This window comes from Cherax quadricarinatus, chromosome 47, assembly GCF_038502225.1.
Source record: "Cherax quadricarinatus isolate ZL_2023a chromosome 47, ASM3850222v1, whole genome shotgun sequence".
Lineage (NCBI taxonomy): Eukaryota > Metazoa > Arthropoda > Malacostraca > Decapoda > Parastacidae > Cherax > Cherax quadricarinatus.
The window spans coordinates 7,333,116-7,353,275 of NC_091338.1; the positions used below are offsets into that span (position 1 = coordinate 7,333,116).

The window sequence follows — 20,160 nt, forward strand, 5'->3', positions numbered from 1 at the left end:
TTGCAAGAAATTACGCAAAGCAAATATTTGAATTTTAAATGTGGGGAGCCTTGTAAAAATAAATTTAATATTTCTTTAACTTTTTTCCTCTTGTAAATATCACTGGGGCCCCTCAGAGTACCTATAACCCAGGGGCCCCTCAGAGTACCTATAACCCAGGGGCCTACATAATATCACTGGGGCCCCTCAGACTACCTATAACCCAGGGGCCTACATAATATCACTGGGGCCCCTCAGAGTACCTATAACCCAGGGGCCTACATAATATCACTGGGGCCCCTCAGAGTACCTATAACCCAGGGGCCTACATAATATCACTGGGGCCCCTCAGAGTACCTATAACCCAGGGGCCTACATAATATCACTGGGGCCCCTCAGAGTACCTATAACCCAGGGGCCTACATAATATCACTGGGGCCCCTCAGAGTACCTATAACCCAGGGGCCTACATAATATCACTGGGGCCCCTCAGAGTACCTATAACCCAGGGGCCTACATAATATCACTGGGGCCCCTCAGAGTACCTATAACCCAGGGGCCTACATAATATCACTGGGGCCCCTCAGAGTACCTATAACCCAGGGGCCTACATAATATCACTGGGGCCCCTCAGAGTACCTATAACCCAGGGGCCTACATAATATCACTGGGGCCCCTCAGAGTACCTATAACCCAGGGGCCTACATAATATCACTGGGGCCCCTCAGAGTACCTATAACCCAGGGGCCTACATAATATCACTGGGGCCCCTCAGAGTACCTATAACCCAGGGGCCTACATAATATCACTGGGGCCCCTCAGAGTACCTATAACCCAGGGGCCTACATAATATCACTGGGGCCCCTCAGAGTACCTATAACCCAGGGGCCTACATAATATCACTGGGACCCCTCAGAGTACCTATAACCCAGGGGCCTACATAATATCACTGGGGCCCCTCAGAGTACCTATAACCCAGGGGCCTACATAATATCACTGGGGCCCCTCAGAGTACCTATAACCCAGGGGCCTACATAATATCACTGGGGCCCATCAGAGTAACTATAACCCAGGGGCCTACATAATATCACTGGGACCCCACAGAGTACCTATAACCCAGGGGCCTACATAATATCACTGGGGCCCCTCAGAGTACCTATAACCCAGGGGCCTACATAATATCACTGGGGCCCCTCAGAGTACCTATAACCCAGGGGCCTACATAATATCACTGGGGCCCCTCAGAGCACCTATAACCCAGGGGCCTACATAATATCACTGGGGCCCCTCAGAGTACCTATAACCCAGGGGCCTACATAATATCACTGGGGCCCCTCACAGTACCTATAACCCAGGGGCCTACATAATATCACTGGGGCCCCTCAGAGTACCTATAACCCAGGGGCCTACATAATATCACTGGGGCCCCTCAGAGTACCTATAACCCAGGGGCCTACATAATATCACTGGGGCCCCTCAGAGTACCTATAACCCAGGGGCCTACATAATATCACTGGGGCCCCTCAGAGTACCTATAACCCAGGGGCCTACATAATATCACTGGGGCCCCTCAGAGTACCTATAACCCAGGGGCCTACATAATATCACTGGGGCCCCTCAGAGTACCTACAACCCAGGGGCCTACATAATATCACTGGGGCCCCTCAGAGTACCTATAACCCAGGGGCCTACATAATATCACTGGGGCCCCTCAGAGTACCTATAACCCAGGGGCCTACATAATATCACTGGGGCCCCTCAGAGTACCTATAACCCAGGGGCCTACATAATATCACTGGGGCTCCTCAGAGTACCTATAACCCAGGGGCCTACATAATATCACTGGGGCCCCTCAGAGTACCTATAACCCAGGGGCCTACATAATATCACTGGGGCCCCTCAGAGTACCTATAACCCAGGGGCCTACATAATATCACTGGGGCCCCTCAGAGTACCTATAACCCAGGGGCCTACATAATATCACTGGGGCCCCTTAAAGTACCTATAACCCAGGGGCCTACATAATATCACTGGGACCCCACAGAATACTTATAGCCCAGAGGCCTACATAATATCACTGGGGCCCCTCAGAGTACCTATAACCCAGGGGCCTACATAATATCACTGGGACCCCAAAGAGTACTTACAGCCCTGGGGCCTACATAATATCACTGGGGCCCCTCAGAGTACCTATAACCCAGGGGCCTACATAATATCACTGGGACCCCACAGAGTACTTATAGCCCAGAGGCCTACATAATATCACTGGGGCCCCTCAGAGTACCTATAGCCCAGGGGCCTACATAATTTTAATCCGGCTCTGCCAACACTAGCTACTTTCAAAGGTAATGTGAGCAGCATTATTTAACTAATGATGGTGACTAAAGGGTGAACGTTAATGACGAAAAGAAATGAATGTGGGTTCATGTAAATTTTACTTTCTCAGCATAGGCCAGTAGGCCTACTGCAGTGCTCCACTATTCTTATAAGCTAATTTACGTTTTCTCGTTGACACTGACACCTATACAGAGATATTTACCACTACACTATTACTGCTACACATTCCCAGCCTCAACATCCTTTCCGCTACACATTCACTTCCTTACAGCTACTCATTCACAGCACCGTTAAACCTACTACACATTTACAACTAAGAACACCGCTAACGTTTTCATTTACAAACTTGTAACACCAACTAAAAACATTTAAAGCGAATCCAGATTACAGAAATGCTATAATTAAAGCCAGCATCAGCTCCATGATCACTCAATTACTTCAACAACAGTAACAATAAAATTCAATATCGTGCACAATCGGCCATGCAAAATCGCAAACAAATGAGTGCATTTGTTATTGAAATAATTATTTGGTGTGTGTGTGTCTGAGGGAGAGGGGGGGGGGAAATGGGGACATCATAAGCTGCATCTGTTAATATGTGATTGTTATAGCCTTTAGCGAGGCTTATGGAAAAGATACAAAAGGGAAAAAACAATGCCACGATACAGGAAGAATATTATTATTATTGTATAATTATTACTATTATTATTATTGTATAATTATTACTATTATTATTATTATTGTATAATTATTATTATTATTATTATTATTATTATTGTATAATTATTACTATTATTATTTTTATTGTCATTATTATTATATTAAAGCACACACCGAGTGTCAGGAGCGCTACACGTTGTGGCAAGAATCGTACACCATGCAGCAGGAAACCAACACCAGGTGTCAAGAACCCTACATCGGGTGGCAGGAACCCTACATCGGGCGGCAAGAACCCTACGCTGGGTGTCAGAAATCCTACCAGAAGGTGCAGGAACCCTACACCAAGTGGCAGTGAACTATACATAAGATTGCAGGACACCTACCTACATCGGGTGGCTGGAACCGAACACAATGGTCCAGGACCAATACACCAAGCGTATAATACCCGAACGTTAGGATAAAAGCCCCTTGTAATACCACACTCGGGCAGTGACAATACGCTGAACACCATGGCGTAACTCTGTACATTAAATCCCGTCGTGATCGCCTTTGAGCGGCTTCATTCAATCCTCAGGCTTCTCTGAGTGATATTTGATCCTCTGAGCTGACACGCACGAGCGCCTGCTACGTCTGTGTTCCCGTAATGCAAAGACAACTCGCTCATTGCAAGGAACGTTGCAAGTTGCTAATGACGTTTTCTTGCACTGCAGATATTTTATATATATATATATATATATATATATATATATATATATATATATATATATATACATATACATATATATATATATATATATATATATATATATATATATATATAATATATATACATATATATATATATATATATATATATATATATATATATATATATATATATATATATATATATATATAATATATGCATATATATATATATATATATATATATATATATATATATATATATATATATATATATATATATATATATATATATATAATATATATATACATATATATATATATATATATATATATATATATATATATATATATATATATATGCAATAAGATCACAGTAAACAGGTGATTTCAAAATATGCAAAACAACCACTTTGAAAGAATAGAGAAATTCCAAGCGCTTTCGTGACTACTCACGAAAGCGCTTGGAATTTCTCTATTCTTTCAAAGTGGTTGTTTTGCATATATATATATATATGTATATATATATATATATATATATATATATATATATATATATATATATATATATATATGCATATATATATGCATATATATATATATATATATATATATATATATATATATATATATATATATAATATATATATATATATATATATATATATATATATATATATATATATATATATATATATATATATATATATATATATATATATATATATATATATATATATATATATATATATATATATATATATATATAATGACCTAATCTTAGAATGATTAATAAGGGTAAGCTATAAAAGTAACCTACATTCAAGAATGTGAAAATAACGCGAATGTTTTCGGGCTTCTAGAAACCCCTCATCAGTTGAGGTATTAAGACAAAATGTTGCATGAATGATTAGGATAATCTACTGCTGCAAGGGAACTCTGCATATATTATACTGCAAACGCTATCTGCACAGTTAAGTATTTCGAGGGCAAACTAAAAGTTATGTGAAATTAAGTTAAACGTAGAAAATACCAAATGCAATGCTATAAGAATAATGATAAATTGCTCAAACCTGCAACTATCAACATGATTTTAGTGCCAATAAAACTTTTCTAAGCTTCTGCGAAAGTAAGTGAAGCATCGATTCAGAATACTAAACCTCGAAGGTAATCCAAGTCTCTTTCAGTGTATATTAGAAGACCCTCGTCAGGAAACACTTCTCCTGTTTCCTGACAAACATTAATTAATTGCTGATGCAAACCTATCACATATGAACAGGCATAAGACTCAACCCTTGAAAACTCAACTAGGTAAGGAAAAAGAAACTTATATATAGTTTAGAACACTTATTATAGGAAACGTTTCGCCACAAGTGGCGAAACGTTTCCCATAATTAATGTCGTGAACTGCACAGAAGTCTTTTTCCACATCTCGGTAACACCATACCATTTCTCAGCTAGATGAGCACAACAATGCAATGGAAAGAGTCACCACTTCAAGGAACTGCAGAGGATTTCAACAGGTGTTGTGGGTATCATTCGTCAGTCATCATAATCATACGAAGTCACGTGGGTGGAAAAAATGGCAGAGTTACTCCCGTAATAAACTTTTTTATATACATTGTTCGTAAACTTCAGTGATGGAGGGCCAAAAAAATATAACTTACCACTTAGCGAACTGGTTTTATTTTACTCACACATTCGCCAAAGTTATTCGAGCAGAAAAATTCTGACGGGGTTATCCATCTGAACTCTTAATAACCATGTGTATTTCACCGTTAAATACATAATATAAAAGTATTTTGATCCTAGCTCTTTGTTTTGGATATTCCACTGACGTCCAAATACCCCAGTGGCAGTACATAGACACAAGGATGAAAAAAAACTCATACATAAAAAAACCTGTACGTAGGAGTGAGAAGCTTGCGACGACATTTCAGTCCGAATAGAACCGATACGTTCTAGTAAGCTAGTATTGTCCTAGTCCTACCGTGACTAGACAAGACACACATATAGCCCGAAACGGGCTATTGTTCCAGTCACGGTAGTGTGTCTTTTTGTACTTTTCGAAAAAAAAATGATTATCTGTGATGATACAGAACACAAAATGTTTTTTTTTAATAATTAGGTACACCCACAGTGTGCGGCTACCCAATTTTATATGACAGTTACAGTGTAAGAAAAAATTAGAAGTATTTGCCCTGTCACACTTAGTATAATGATGATTATACAGCAGTATTATTATTTACGCAAGACTGACTGCGTAGGCCACTCAGCACTCGAAGTCATGCAATAAAAACAAGAATAAAATGAACGAACAATAAAGACAACGAACATAAACATTATATCAATAAACACTATTGTATCTAATTAAAATAACCAGTATCGCTTAAAAATACAATAAATTATTAATGGTAACAGATACTTCAGAAAGTTTCCCGAGGTCCCTACAGACACATACGTAATGAAATTTATGAGCCTGAGCCGAGGGGCTACAGAGGAGAGATGGAGATACCGTTAAGTATAACGTCATGGGTTCTGTAGCTATAAAAATCCCAGAACACAAATGAATCTTTCAACACTAGACTTCAAGCCTTAGAAACTTTACCACATAACTTGTGTATCTCTGGAAGATGCGATGTCTCTCACCACCACAGTTATAAATCCTCAACTTGTTGCTCAAACTATAAATTGGGCAACTGAGGCCAGGGAAGATTAGTTACTGGAAGTTGGGAATGGAAAGCTGTAAAACGAAACCTTGAACTCATCTGCTGGAAACTGGAACTACCACCACACAAATTAAGAGCTGGAAATTACGTAAAAAAAAGGAAAAAAAAGTGGTAACTTTCAGATTCGAAGCTATCAGTTACAAACTAACGCCACGTTTTACAAACCGGTGCTGAAACCTGGAAATTCGGAAATGCAACCTGCAAATTGTCAACCAGAAATTGCAGAACGGGAGCCATGAATAGGAAAACAGGGAAATGAAAACATTCAAAGCTGAGCACCGAGTCTTCCTGCACACGCAGTCCCATGCAACTAAAACAAATAGTGTAAAAGTTAATGTATCTAACACCAAGAGGAATTCAAGAGATTTTATAAATATATTATATAATTCTCCATCTTTATTGATTATCCTCTCAGGGTCAAGTGTTTGTGTTGTCGTTCAAGTGGCTGTAATTCAACCAAGACCTGAAGCCAGCTTAATATCGACTTTACAATTCAGCAGTTCATGTTATTTTTGGCTTAGATTAGGTTTACCTGGAGGCCATAGACCCCTGCCAGCTGACTCCTCCTTACCCCTGCCAGCTGACCCTCTTCCTTCCCCTGCCAACTGACCCCTTTCTACCCCTGCCAGTTACCTCTCCAAGCGGACGCTCCCCCCTTTTGTCGTCGTGAACCCTTGAAACTCCAGTAGCTGATAAACCCATAATGGAAAGCTTCACGATACCCTCATCGCTGACAGATTTCAAAACAGTAGGAAACCCATCCTGTGTGACAGAAAATGATAGGGGAAACATATTTTAGTCCTATGTAACTATCATATAGGATAGTGTATTATCACACTGAAGTGTGATAATACACTATCTAAACCATTCATCACACAATTATCACACTGTTGATGTATTCATTTTTTTTTAAAGAAAATTGTATCCCTTAACATAAAAACATAAGAAACGAGGAACACTGCAACAGGCCTAATGGCCCATACTGGGCAGGTCCTTCTCTAATCCACCCCACTAGCACCACCCACAAGTATCCACTCTCACACCCTATTTGTGCACCAACTAATACCACCCCTCACACTTTATTTTCTACCATCAATCAATAATGCCCACAATTTTTATTACTTGGTTTACATCCACAAAGAAACCGATGCATCCAGGTGTAATGGAAATAATATGGAAAAAGACGCTTATATACAGTTCAGGACATTTATTAAAGGAAACGTTTCGCCACGAGTGACTTCATCAGTCCTGATGCAGAGAAAACTAAGAAAAACGTGTATATATAGTGGCAGGAGTCCACTTCACCTGACTCCTGCCACTATATATACGCGTTTTTCTTAGTTTTCTCTGCATTAGGACTGATGAAGCCACTCGTGGCCAAACGTTTCCTTTAATATCCTGAACTGTACGTAAGTGTCTTTTTCCACATCTTGTCGGTATCACCATACCATATTTCTCAGTGGAAATAATGATTGTGTTCATTTAGAAGCAAACAGCTGTGAAAACAAAACTAACGAAAGGACACTCATTATTCAATCATTATAACATTCTTGGTGTTTTGCCATTCTTAATGTTTTAGTTTTTTAGTATGTCATAACTTTCTTAGTACCATTGTAACATTCTTCATATAAAACATTCATAGCCCCTTGATTAGATCAATGGTACATGTAACCAAGAAACTAATGAATAAGGCATGTGCGACATCTACGTATCTTTATTTCAGACGTTTCGCACACCAGGGGAGAGGAGGAGGGTTTGTATCAATCTCAATAGATCTACAAAGCTTAATGATGGGCGAAATGTCTCTCAAATATTGATATACAGATGTTGCACCTCTGTACTGGTGTCAGTGAAGCCCGTCAGGATGTGTAGCAACACAGGATAGCTTCCATTCAGTAATTTATCCTCTTTTAGGCGATAATTACAGAGTTTCTTTCCTCTGAGTCTAATGCCTTACCGCAAGACAGAGAGACCCACGCCCTAGCTCGCCCTCAAACACTAGCGCTCAAGGGAAGGCAGTAAAAGGAGACATTCTCAATGAAGCTCCGAGGGCAGCTCGTGAAGGAAGCTCCTGTAGGAAGCTTCTGGTGGAGCCTCGTGAAGGACGCTCATAAATTATCAGAAAGAGAACAAGAGAAATCTTCATTTGACTACAAATCCAGACGTTTCAAATTACTTTCTGGTATTTGCCAACATTTGAACTTTTAGCCAAAATATACATATAAATAAGAGAATTGCAATTATTTTGTGTTGCTGAAGGCAGTTCCCAGCTGAAAGATAATCCCGTAGAATAATACATTTCTCTGAAGATTATGCAGAATTGCTTTATCAAAACCCCTGAAGCAGCGAATGAAAAAAAAAATACCTGAACATTAAACACGTCGAGAGTTAATTCAATTTGCTATCTATCTGACGTATTTAAATTTCCTCACGTCAGAATACAGCCACACCTGGTGCTGACAGGTTGGTCCTACTTTTTAACCTCCTTTCCCAATGGAAAAAGACAGACTATTCAACAAACTACCAACAGATATCAGAAATATTGCCGGAACGGAGGTAGAAGTTTTTAATAGGAAACTGACCCAGTATCTCTAACATGTGCTTGATCAGCTGGAATGGGATGGTTATGTGGCCATGCAGGTCCCTGGCACAGACAGCCTGTTCAACTATCTGTTAACCGTCTGGTCAACAGGCTTTTCTGTTCGGCAGGCGGTCAACAGGAAAGCCGTGCCATGAGCCAGGCTGAGAGGATAGTAATCGAAATCAATCACGGGAAAAGTCACAAGTATGTGTATTTTCAAGGGTGTCGTTAATTCCCACGTCAATACCTGAACAATTTCCCAGTTCAATCACCATCAATTGCAACGGCAGATACTGTCACATGTAACCTCAATTGCTGAAAACAATACATTTCCACTTCACAGAAATGCTCCATCACACTTCATACCAGAACCTTTTTTCTGTCATCATACAAATTTCTCTGTGAAATATCTGTGTTAGGTTTCAGGGATTCTTGTACTCTCACAGTCCAGTCTGTGGCCAGACTTCCTTACTGACTGCCTGATCAACGCACCTAAGTGCCTCTGGTACACTAACGTTAAGTTCCTCATGATCTGTGCAAACTGCGACGAAGAACATATTTCATATTTCATCAAATTCCTTATTAACCATTTAAATTTAATTTCCCCCCCCCCAAAAAAAAAAATAATTGCACTGGACGATAAGCCACATGGGCATGGAAATCTTTAGCTCCAGATGTTTCGCACTCTCATGCGTCGTCAGGAGCTATGCAGTGTTGCAAGACAAAAGATAGGAGGGACAATTCTCCGAGGCAAAGCAGGTATCAATGTCAGCCCAATGTTATATATATATATATATATATATATATATATATATATATATATATATATATATATATATATATATATATATATATATATATATATGTCGTGCCGAATATGTAAAACTGGTCAATTAGCAAGAACTCATTTAAAAATAAGTCCTTTCTAAAAATTTCTCTTATACGTTAAAGATATATTTTTTTCATTAATGTTAATGAAAAAAATTTAATTTTGCACCAAAAGATTCTTAGAAAACTTACCTAACCTTATTATAACAAGAACAATTTATTTTAGCCTAACCCAACTAAATATATTTTAGATTTGTTTACAATAATTGAACAGTAAACAAACACAGCGAAATATATTTTTTTCGTTAGGTTCAGAATGATTTTGGCGAAATTATTGCATAAAAAAATTTTCGCTTGTCCTATTTGGCAAGATGAGCGTTGCTATTTAAGCCAAGATGGCAAGTTCTGCCTATTCGTCACGACATATATATATATATATATATATATATATATATATATATATATAGATATAGATATATATATAGATATATATATATATATATATATATGCGCGCGTGTGTGTGTGTGTGTGTGTGTGTGTGCGCAATCATACAGGATATAGGAGCAAAGTAACGACACAGAGTGGATATTCGAACATGGAAACTATTCCTGTGTTGTTGCTGTAATCTTACACGCTAAGTTTAAAGGAAGTAACACAAGAGTTCCTTGTTCCTTCATTATGGGGACGAGCAACCTGTATAGACAGAACTCTTCTAATGCTTTATCATGTGCTTGAAGGAAGTCTCTAGCTAGACGGAGGCTTGTTTTCCCATCCAGTATTGGTCATATAGAATATAGTAGCAGAACATTGTTGGTATATCTAATATTCTTATATAAAAATTAAGATAGCGTCGCTGCAGCTGATGGAACTTCTGGCTGACTAACTACCGTAATTCAGAAATAATTTCATTAATCAATACGAAAATTTCCTCTATTTAAACTTCCCAAAATTGAATCTTATCATCTTCCGCTAAAAGCAAAAAATGGCAATATTCATCATCAGAAGATGAGAGAAGAGGAAGGGGAGATGGAGGAAAGGGGAATGGAGCAAAGAGAAAAGGGAGGAAAAAGTGGGGGCGAACGTGAAAGGGGTGACAGGGAGGGAAGGAGGTAAACCGGATGGGAGAGGAGGAAAGAATAAGGAGTGTGGTTTGATGGAAGAGGGATTTCTTTTATTAAACAGATTAGTCCACAGAAGCACTGTGCTGCTATCCAACCTCTGTGACACTTACAAAGTGGGAAGAAAACTTGGCTGTTTTCCTGTCATATTCCCTTACACATAATACACTGAATAACTTGATAATAAAAGCTACCTGAGCTAGGAGACCTCAACAAAACCATGTGGATATAACCAGGTATTCCACTGTTCCACTACAGCAGCTTTGGCAACTTTAAATGCTTCGTCCCAGCAGAACTGGAGTAACTATTACTTGGGAATTACCATCTCTCAGAATGGCCTCTCCCAGATTCATGTAGATGACATTTAGGTAAATAAATCGTCTAGGGTGACATTTAGGTATATAAATAATGTAGGATGACATTTAGGTAAATAAATCGTCTAGGGTGACATTTAGGTATATAAATAATGTAGGATGACATTTAGGTAAATAAAATCACAGTCCCAGAATGGGACTGTGAGTTATTTGCCTAAAAAAAAGCAAACATATACCCTCTTTGCAAATTCATTGTTGCAATATTTCGGCGAAAACCTTCCTGAACATCAACAAGCTTCACTGAGGCTAAGCAAAACAAACTAAATTTAAGTTGACCCAAGTTAAGTTGGGCAGTATTAAGCTACATTATATTACATTAATTTAGCAAGGGCAAGCTAGGTCACAAGGTTAGTTGGGTACAAAAAATTACTTTATCGACCTGGCCTGGCCTTGCTAAATTATTATAAAATAGAGAGTGAGGAAGGAGAATAGGGAAGAGCTGAAGGAGAGAGAACAGAGAGGAGGTTAGTGAGGGAGAGAGGTTAGAGGGGAAGAATGGGGGGGTTGGAAGGTGTGAGGGAGAAGAAGATCGAGGGAGAGTAGAGGAAAGAAGGGAAAGAAAGAAGAGGAGAACCATTCCGAGGGAGAACAGAGGAAAGTAGAGAGGCAAGGAGTAGCGAGGTATTTATGTCGCATGTAAATCTATAACATAAACTCCTGCTGTAAACCCCCAGGTGTTAACCCTCAACTGTAAATCCCTCTGTATATATCATTCTGCAAGAGAATAGTGCCACTTATCCTTTGAATTAACACACCGTCATAACGACACTATTGGGTAGTGCCACATATTCTTGTGAGTGAAGCTGTCACTGGCGCTATCCACTCTTATCATCAACTGTTGCAACAGTTAGCAATTATCAACTTCACCAATGATATATATATATATAAATATATATATATATATATATATATATATATATATATATATATATATATATATATATATATATATATATATATATATATATATATATATATATATATATATATATATATATATATATATATATATATATATATATATATATATATATATATATATATATATATATATATATATATATATATATATATATATATATATATATATATCATTGGTGAAGTTGATAATTGCAAACTGTTGCAACAGTTGATGATAAGAGTGAATATATCCCCGTCTTTATAAAGAGCATATTAATTACTATGATAAAAACTTAAAAATACATAAATTCAGACACCTGCGGTGGTTAAGACCCCAGGAATTAACTACAGGATGGATTACAGGTAAACTACAGGTACACTACAGGTCGATTACATGTAAGCTACAAGTAGACTACAGATAGCTTATAGGTAAGTTACAAGTAGACCACAGGTCGATTGCAGGTAGCTCCTGAACCTTTTATCCACCAGCATCTACCTCAGCAGGATGCTCTCGTATAGTACGACGTCTCTATAACAGTCTGTTCTACTGTTTTCCTTAAAACATGTGATTCCTATTATCAAGCTCATTACTGCTCGTAATTTAGTTAAGGGTCATTTATACGGACGTCCGGTCTGGGACCGGGCCTAGGGGAGGGGGGCAGTGACCCCCCAAAAAAGTGACTTACAGTTAACACCTTTCACTAAACGTTATCTTGCTTCACTTCCGTAGCAATGTCTATAATTCATTACTGCTTTTACTACCACTACTATTACTATTACTACTACTAATCCTACTACTACTAGTCTTCCGATCAACGTTCAGGTTTTTTCGTCACCTGACCTGTCATCAACATTTCTTTCGTCCATCCCTTCCGTTTTCCTCTTTACCGACCTGTCTTCTATCTCTCCATTTTCTCGCTCAGTAGTGACTTATTAAATGGTTCAGAAAGCTCCGAAACTTCGTCTAAAATCATTTTTCGAAAGTCTGAATTATTTATAAAGTGCTCCATCTATGGTAATATGATTTACATTCTTCAGTGTTTATAATGCACAAGCAGGACAGATAACTCAATGCTAATTATTCGAAGATTCCCAACCACCAAATGTCTAAACAATGACCCTCCACCACACACGTAAAAATAAACAGATGGAAGAGAAAGCTGAGAGCCCTGCGGGGAGGATGTACTCACCAGGGAAGTAGAGAATTTCTTCGTTAAGTTTGTACTCGGTGCCGGGGATAGTCAGAACGCACTGGAACATCGTCTCCGAGTCAAGTTCGTAGTCGAACACTTCCAGGTCGATGCTGATGTTGTAGTAGCCCATCTCAGGGAAGTGCTGTCTGTCTATCTTGGCTCCCTCAATCACGTCCCGCCGCCTGTGTGCACGAAACTGGTTAGCGAGGACAGTGTGTAGTAGCCTAATTGTAACGTTCTGTTTGTATCTAGACAAGCAGAGCTGTGCTCGTTGTGTACCGCCTTTAACACACTGCCTGTCACTGTTTATAATTTCAGTGGTTGTAGCAGTTATTACTTCCTGTTATAGATCACTCCATTAGTCATAGACAAGTTATAAACAGAAGATAGACAAAGCTGTGAAAAACCGCAAAGGAAAAAATAACAAATAGCAACGCAAGTAGATATAAAAACGATAGTCAAACGGACAACTGTAGTGAACAGAATAACGAAGTTTATTATGAACACAAGAGAAGCTAAAAATGTGAAGAACAGGACATACCCCTGACATACCACTACCTCTTTTTCTTCCTCTCTTTATCCCGTCCTTGTCCCCCTCGCCTATATATATTGGCTTCCCCTCTCTTTTGTGGTACTGAGATTTTGTGAATGGTAAAAGTCGGACCGAAACGTCGTCGTAAGCTTCTCTCTCCTATGTGCGAGTTATTTGTGTATTGTTCCAGTCACGGTATTGTGTCTTTTTGTTATTTCGGTGATGTCTATCCTCGCAGCCCTGCCAGAGTTGACAAGACTATCTTCCTAATTACTTGTGCAACCAGGCTGTTGCTGTTAGTGGCCAAGGTATGCATTTTGAGAGAAATTCCGCATTGTTAACACATTAAGTATTTTGTTTTTTAAACATTATCAGTCACGATTTTATTAAACTAAAAAATAAAATGCATGCAGAGAAGAAGCGAGAACTGAGGATCGCTAGACGAAGCCAGCAGAAAGACGATAAGAAACTTAACTAAAGTACAGGAGAAATGCAGAGAATAAAAGCAGTGGAAGATGTGGCTGAGACGAGAAGCCTCTGGAGAAATCTAGATAATGAACAGAGAGAAAAAAGTAAAGGCAGCAAAATTATTAAGGTTTGTAACGAAGGAAAGAGGCAGAGGAAGAGGGTAAGGAGGAAGGCAAATATGAGAAGGAAGGTGATGAGGGAGGAAAATGAGAAGCAGAAGAGGAGGTGGAGGAAGTATGCCAAGAAGGAGTTGTTAGGATTTGTTCAGTGTTGTAATTTTATGATTTAACAAAGGTACTGAATAATTATAATGTATTATTTAACAGTAATAATACCTGTCAATAATTATAAGTATCGCTCTTATTAGTATTAGTATTTTTATTATATTCGTTGGAAACGCTAAACCCATATGGTTCATACAGTGCCGAGGAATGAGAGGTAATTAGATTTGATCAACGGAAGGAGAGAGTAACTCTGTCATTTGGATCAAGAGCCCCTTCACCAACATCAAGGCAAACCCCTTGAAGCATTCCTGTTATAAAAATCAAGCCGTTTATAAGCGTTGCTTCATCTTCAGAGTTCTGCTAATCAGAATGTATTATTTTCCTCGTCCGGTTTGGTTAAGTTCCGCATATTTAATTCATAGATGCAGTGCTTAACTTTTTTTCCCATGATTACAGACTTACTCACTGCACATTAATCTGCAACTGCCTCTTTTTTTTTTAAATCGCCTCGTTGCACAAAGCGTCACCTTGACGCCTTGTGCAACCAGGCTGTTGCTGTTAGCGGTGAAGGCATGCAGTTTTAGAGAAATTCCTTATTTTTAACATATTAAGTATTTTGTACCTAGGGCTGGGGAGTTCTATATCCGGGAGAGGTGAAACTATCCCCACAGAGTTCTTGCGTGATTAAGAACTCAATATCTCTTTCAGAATGAGTAGTGGGAAAATTTCCCCTTTAGTCTAAATTTGCTGACAATTATGGCCGATGACTCTGGACGAATTATGTAGAAGGACTGTGGAAACTGTACCACGAATAAGTTTATTCGCTGCGTCATCAAGATTTCTGTAGTGACAGTATACTGGTCACAACAGCAGCAAGTTGACAATGATAATGTAAAGTTAACAGTGTTAGAAACAGTGTACATTCACAACGTTATAAAACGAAATAGTTCTAGAGCTTTGTAAATATTACAAAAGAAAATTTTATCTAGAAACTCCCTGACGTCCGTCTTGTGTTTCAGTGAGTTTATGTTGCTATTTATATTCTAATCTACGTTATTTACATTGAGTGTGAACAACAAAGGGCCCAACACTGACCACTATGGAACGCCACTCTAAGCTGGTTGTTTGTCAGCCATGCCTCAGTTGCGGAATATTTCTCCTTCAATACAACGCACCGGTAATTAGAAATTCTGGACTAATTTCTTCCCGTAAAATTATCCTGACCAACTCTCTGTCCAAAATCTACTCAACTAATTAATGAGGCAGGAGTTTGGTATTCCCAGTGTCTGTGACAGGATAACCTTGCAAATCTTTTTAAGCCAGAGCTGATGTATCGATATAGTTAAGAAAACAATATCAAATTATTTTGTCAATACCTAAACAGAACTTCGCAATCTAACATTGCTTAAAACGTATGTTACATAATGTTGCTTAACACACATGAACATCATTACAGATTCAGTTATTATTATTTATCATTAATGAAATATATTGCAGGATATTCAGAGTGATTACCACGGTGTTCTAGTGTAAATAAATATATGTGCGACTTGTTTGGCAAACAAATCCTTGTAGTTTATTCCAATACACACACACATACTAATATATATATATATATATATATATATATATATATATATATATATATATATATATATATATATATATATATATATATATATATATAGATATGCGTGTGTGTGTGGAGGAGGAGGTATGTGCACTTAGCAAATATAATAATAATAGCAATAATAATAATAATAATAATAATAGCAATAATAATAATAATAATAATAATAATAATAATCTCGTCTCTCGTCATACACTGCTGTAACCAACTAACATTGGACATTGGCTCAGGAAGACTGGGTGGTGTTTGCAGTAAACACAGCCGTGACGGCTCCCGCACACTTGAGCCAATTTAACTTTGACGCTGAGATAAAACTAACTCCTGGAAAAGTCTCTATAAGTGAGTCATAACAGCTGCACTCCACTCCACAATTATAACTTGGCTTAACAGCAATTAGTTCTTGGGCTGAATTTCTCTCCTGCTACTCCTAGGCATCTTTAGTTTTTTCTTATATACTTTTATTCGTGTTTATCTTCATCTACCTTTTATGTTTAATATTTATTCGTTTTTTTTTTTGTCTTATCGAGTATAATCCCGAACTTTTTTATTTTTAATGGCCTGTTCTGTGTATTTCTGTGTTTTATCACAGGATTTGTGGTTATTTTTCTCGCTTCATCTGAGGCTCTGTCGAAGGTACGATGATTCCAAGAAAAGAAAAAAGCACATTCACTATCATTCATCCAATGGCTGTCTTGTCAGGACTGAACGGACATTACAATTCAATAATCCCTCGAAATGCAACATCCGCATGCTGGGAGGCCTGGTCTGGGACCGTCCCGCGGGGGCGATGATCCTTAAAACCGTCTACAGGTAACCCCTCCTTCAAATTAGTCCTGGAAAATTACTACTACTACTACTACTACTACTACTACTACTACTACTACTACTACTACTAATAATAATAATAATAATAATAATAATAATAATTATATTATTATTATTATTATTATTATCATTATTATTATTTTCTTGAGTTAAAAGTTTTTTACCCGAGCAATGAGAATATCTCCTAATCCTTGGAACAAGATCCCTTCACTAGCATCTAGGTACTCTCTGTTGGATCAAGATCCCTTTACTATTATCAATGTACTCTTGGATCAAGAGCCTTTCACTAGCATCAAGGTAACTCCCCCTTTAAGATTTCTAGTCTGAAAATGTCTTACCCAACCACCTTAACCTAACCCAATCTCACCCACAAAACCAAACCCAATCTCACCCACAAAGCCTAACCCAATCTCAACCACAAAACCTAACCAAATCTCACCCACAAAACCTAACCCAATCTCACCCACAAAACCTAACCCAATCTCACCCGCAAAATCTAACCCAATCTCACCCACAAAACCTAACCCAATCTCACCCACAAAACCTAACCCAATCTCACCCACAAAACCTAACCCAATCTCACCCACAAAACCTAACCCAATCTCACCCACAAAACCTAACCCAATCTCACCCACAAAGCCTAACCCAATCTCACCCACAAAGCCTAACCCAATCTCACCCACAAAACCTAACCCAATCTCACCCACAAAACCTAACCCAATCTCACCCACAAAACCTAACCCAATCTCACCCACAAAATCTAACCCAATCTCACCCACAAAACCTAACCCAATCTCACCCACAAAGCCTAACCCAATCTCACCCACAAAACCTAACCCAATCTCACCCACAAAACCTAACCCAATCTCACCCACAAAACCTAACCCAATCTCACCCACAAAACCTAACCCAATCTCACACACAAAATCTAACCCAATCTCACCCACAAAACCTAACCCAATCTCACCCACAAAACCTAACCCAATCTCACCCACAAAACCTAACCCAATCTCACACACAAAACCTAACCCAATCTCACCCACAAAACCTAACCCAATCTCACCCACAAAACCTAACCCAATCTCACCCACAAACACAACCAATCAGCCAGAAAATATAACCTATGTTGAGAATTTTAGTAGCGTGCATGGCGCCGATGGCACCTTGTTGCATGATGTGCATGGTGTATGACGCCACTGCCGCCATGTTGCACGACGTGCACGCCATGTTGCATGACTTGAGCGTCATGTTGCGTGCCTGCTGCTTTTTTGAACTCAGTTTAGGGTAGTTTAAGTTAGTCCAGTTACTCGGGATTAGTGTTAACTAGTTCAGGTTAATGAAAGTTAGATTAAGCTAGTCAAGGTGTGAGCAAGCTAGGGAAATTAATCAAGGTGTGAGTAAGCTACGGAAATTAATCAAGGTGTGAGCAAGCTAGGGAAATTAATCAAGGTGTGAGCAAGCTACGGAAATTAATCAAGGTGTGAGCAAGCTACGGAAATTAATCAAGGTGTGAGCAAGCTAGGGAAATTAATCAAGGTGTGAGCAAGCTACGGAAATTAATCAAGGTGTGAGCAAGCTAGGGAAATTAATCAAGGTGTGAGCAAGTGAGATTAGAACAGGTTAGGTTACGTCACTACAAGCTGGACGAGTACAGGGTAGTTTAGGTTACTTATAATACCTCTATCAGTAGTCACTAGTCTAATCAGCAGTCCTTTCATTCACAAATAATTGCAGGAGGTATTTAATCGTCCGATCATTAACCACCACCTTAATGACGGGGGACGTTTGGAACCATTTGACCGGTACTCAGTGGAGAGCAGGCGAGAAAGATACATCATAATCTACAACTGGAAAATCCTAGAGGGACTGGTTCCAAATCTCCACACATAAATCACTCCCTTTAAAAGCAAAAGACTGGGCAGACGGTGCAACATACCCTTAATGAAAAACAGGGGCGCCATTAGTACACTAAGAGAAAACACAGTAAGTGTTTGGGGCCCAAGACTGTTCAACAGCCTCCCACCAGGCATAAGGGGAATTGTTTGTTGCATAAGGGGAATTGAGTTGCATAAGGGGAATTACCAATAGACCCCTGGCTGCCTTCAACAGGGAGTTGGGCAGATACTTCAAGTCAGTAATCCGACCAGCCGGGCTGTGGTTCGTACACTGGATTACGTGCAGCCAGCAGTAACAGGCTGATCAAGGACTAGGCAGCGGGGGCGTTGACCCCCTGGAACACCCTCCAAGTAGACTCCAGGTAGATTGACTATCTGTAACCACTATTTTCGTTCATCACTATTTGGTGACATACTCTTTTCTAGAATTTGCTGTGAAACCTAGCTCCTATGTGCAAGCGGTGACTAACCCACTGAATGTGTCACCATCTAATTAAGACTCTGTAATCTGTGGTGATGGCACAATCGTCAGATTGTGCCATCACAACTAATTCTATCGCCACTGGTCAGTAATTCCCCCATACCAGAAGCCAGGTCAGTAATTCCCCCATACCAGAAGCCAGGTCAGTAATTCCCCCATACCAGAAGCCAGGTCAGTAATTCCCCCATACCAGAAGCCAGGTCAGTAATTCCCCCATACCAGAAGCCAGGTCAGTAATCCCCCCATACCAGAAGCCAGGTCAGTAATCCGTCGTAAATCGCTGGCGTGTTGATGATCCGCCTTCAGTCGTGGCTTACACTGTCTGCTCGTGTATCTGAAAATCCCCAGGGTGGAATCCCCGTGTGAAGCAAATGGGTGTATCTACCATTAGTGGAATTCCCATGTGAAGGAACTGGATGCTACCATCCTCTTGCTTTCTTCTTATTTTTTTATTTTTCTTCTTTCTCCTTATGTTTTTTCCTTTATTTTTCATACTTCCTATTTACATTACCTTTATCTTCTTTTAACTACATTTCACTTCTCCCCTAAAAACCCTCCAGATATATTCTCTCCTTAACCTCTCACTCCCCATCATTCCAATCATCCTCCCCTAGCCTCCCCACCTTTTCCTTTTCTCGTCCTCCACCTCTCATTCCTACCCTTTTCTCTCTCTCTCCTCCCGTCTCACAGCTTCCTCTTCTCCATTCCTCGGTTCCCTGCT

General features: G+C 39.1%; 1 protein-coding gene across 1 annotated transcript in view; it reads right to left on the reverse strand.

Annotated features, from left to right (window-relative positions):
* The window catches only part of LOC128696526 (uncharacterized), a 623,432-nt gene that overhangs the window by 39,749 nt on the left and 563,523 nt on the right, over window positions 1–20,160 (reverse strand). Inside the window, exon 5 of the mRNA XM_053787807.2 lies at window positions 13,382–13,566. Coding sequence (XP_053643782.1) covers window positions 13,382–13,566 — 185 coding nt within the window. The remainder of the gene's footprint in view (window positions 1–13,381; window positions 13,567–20,160) is intronic.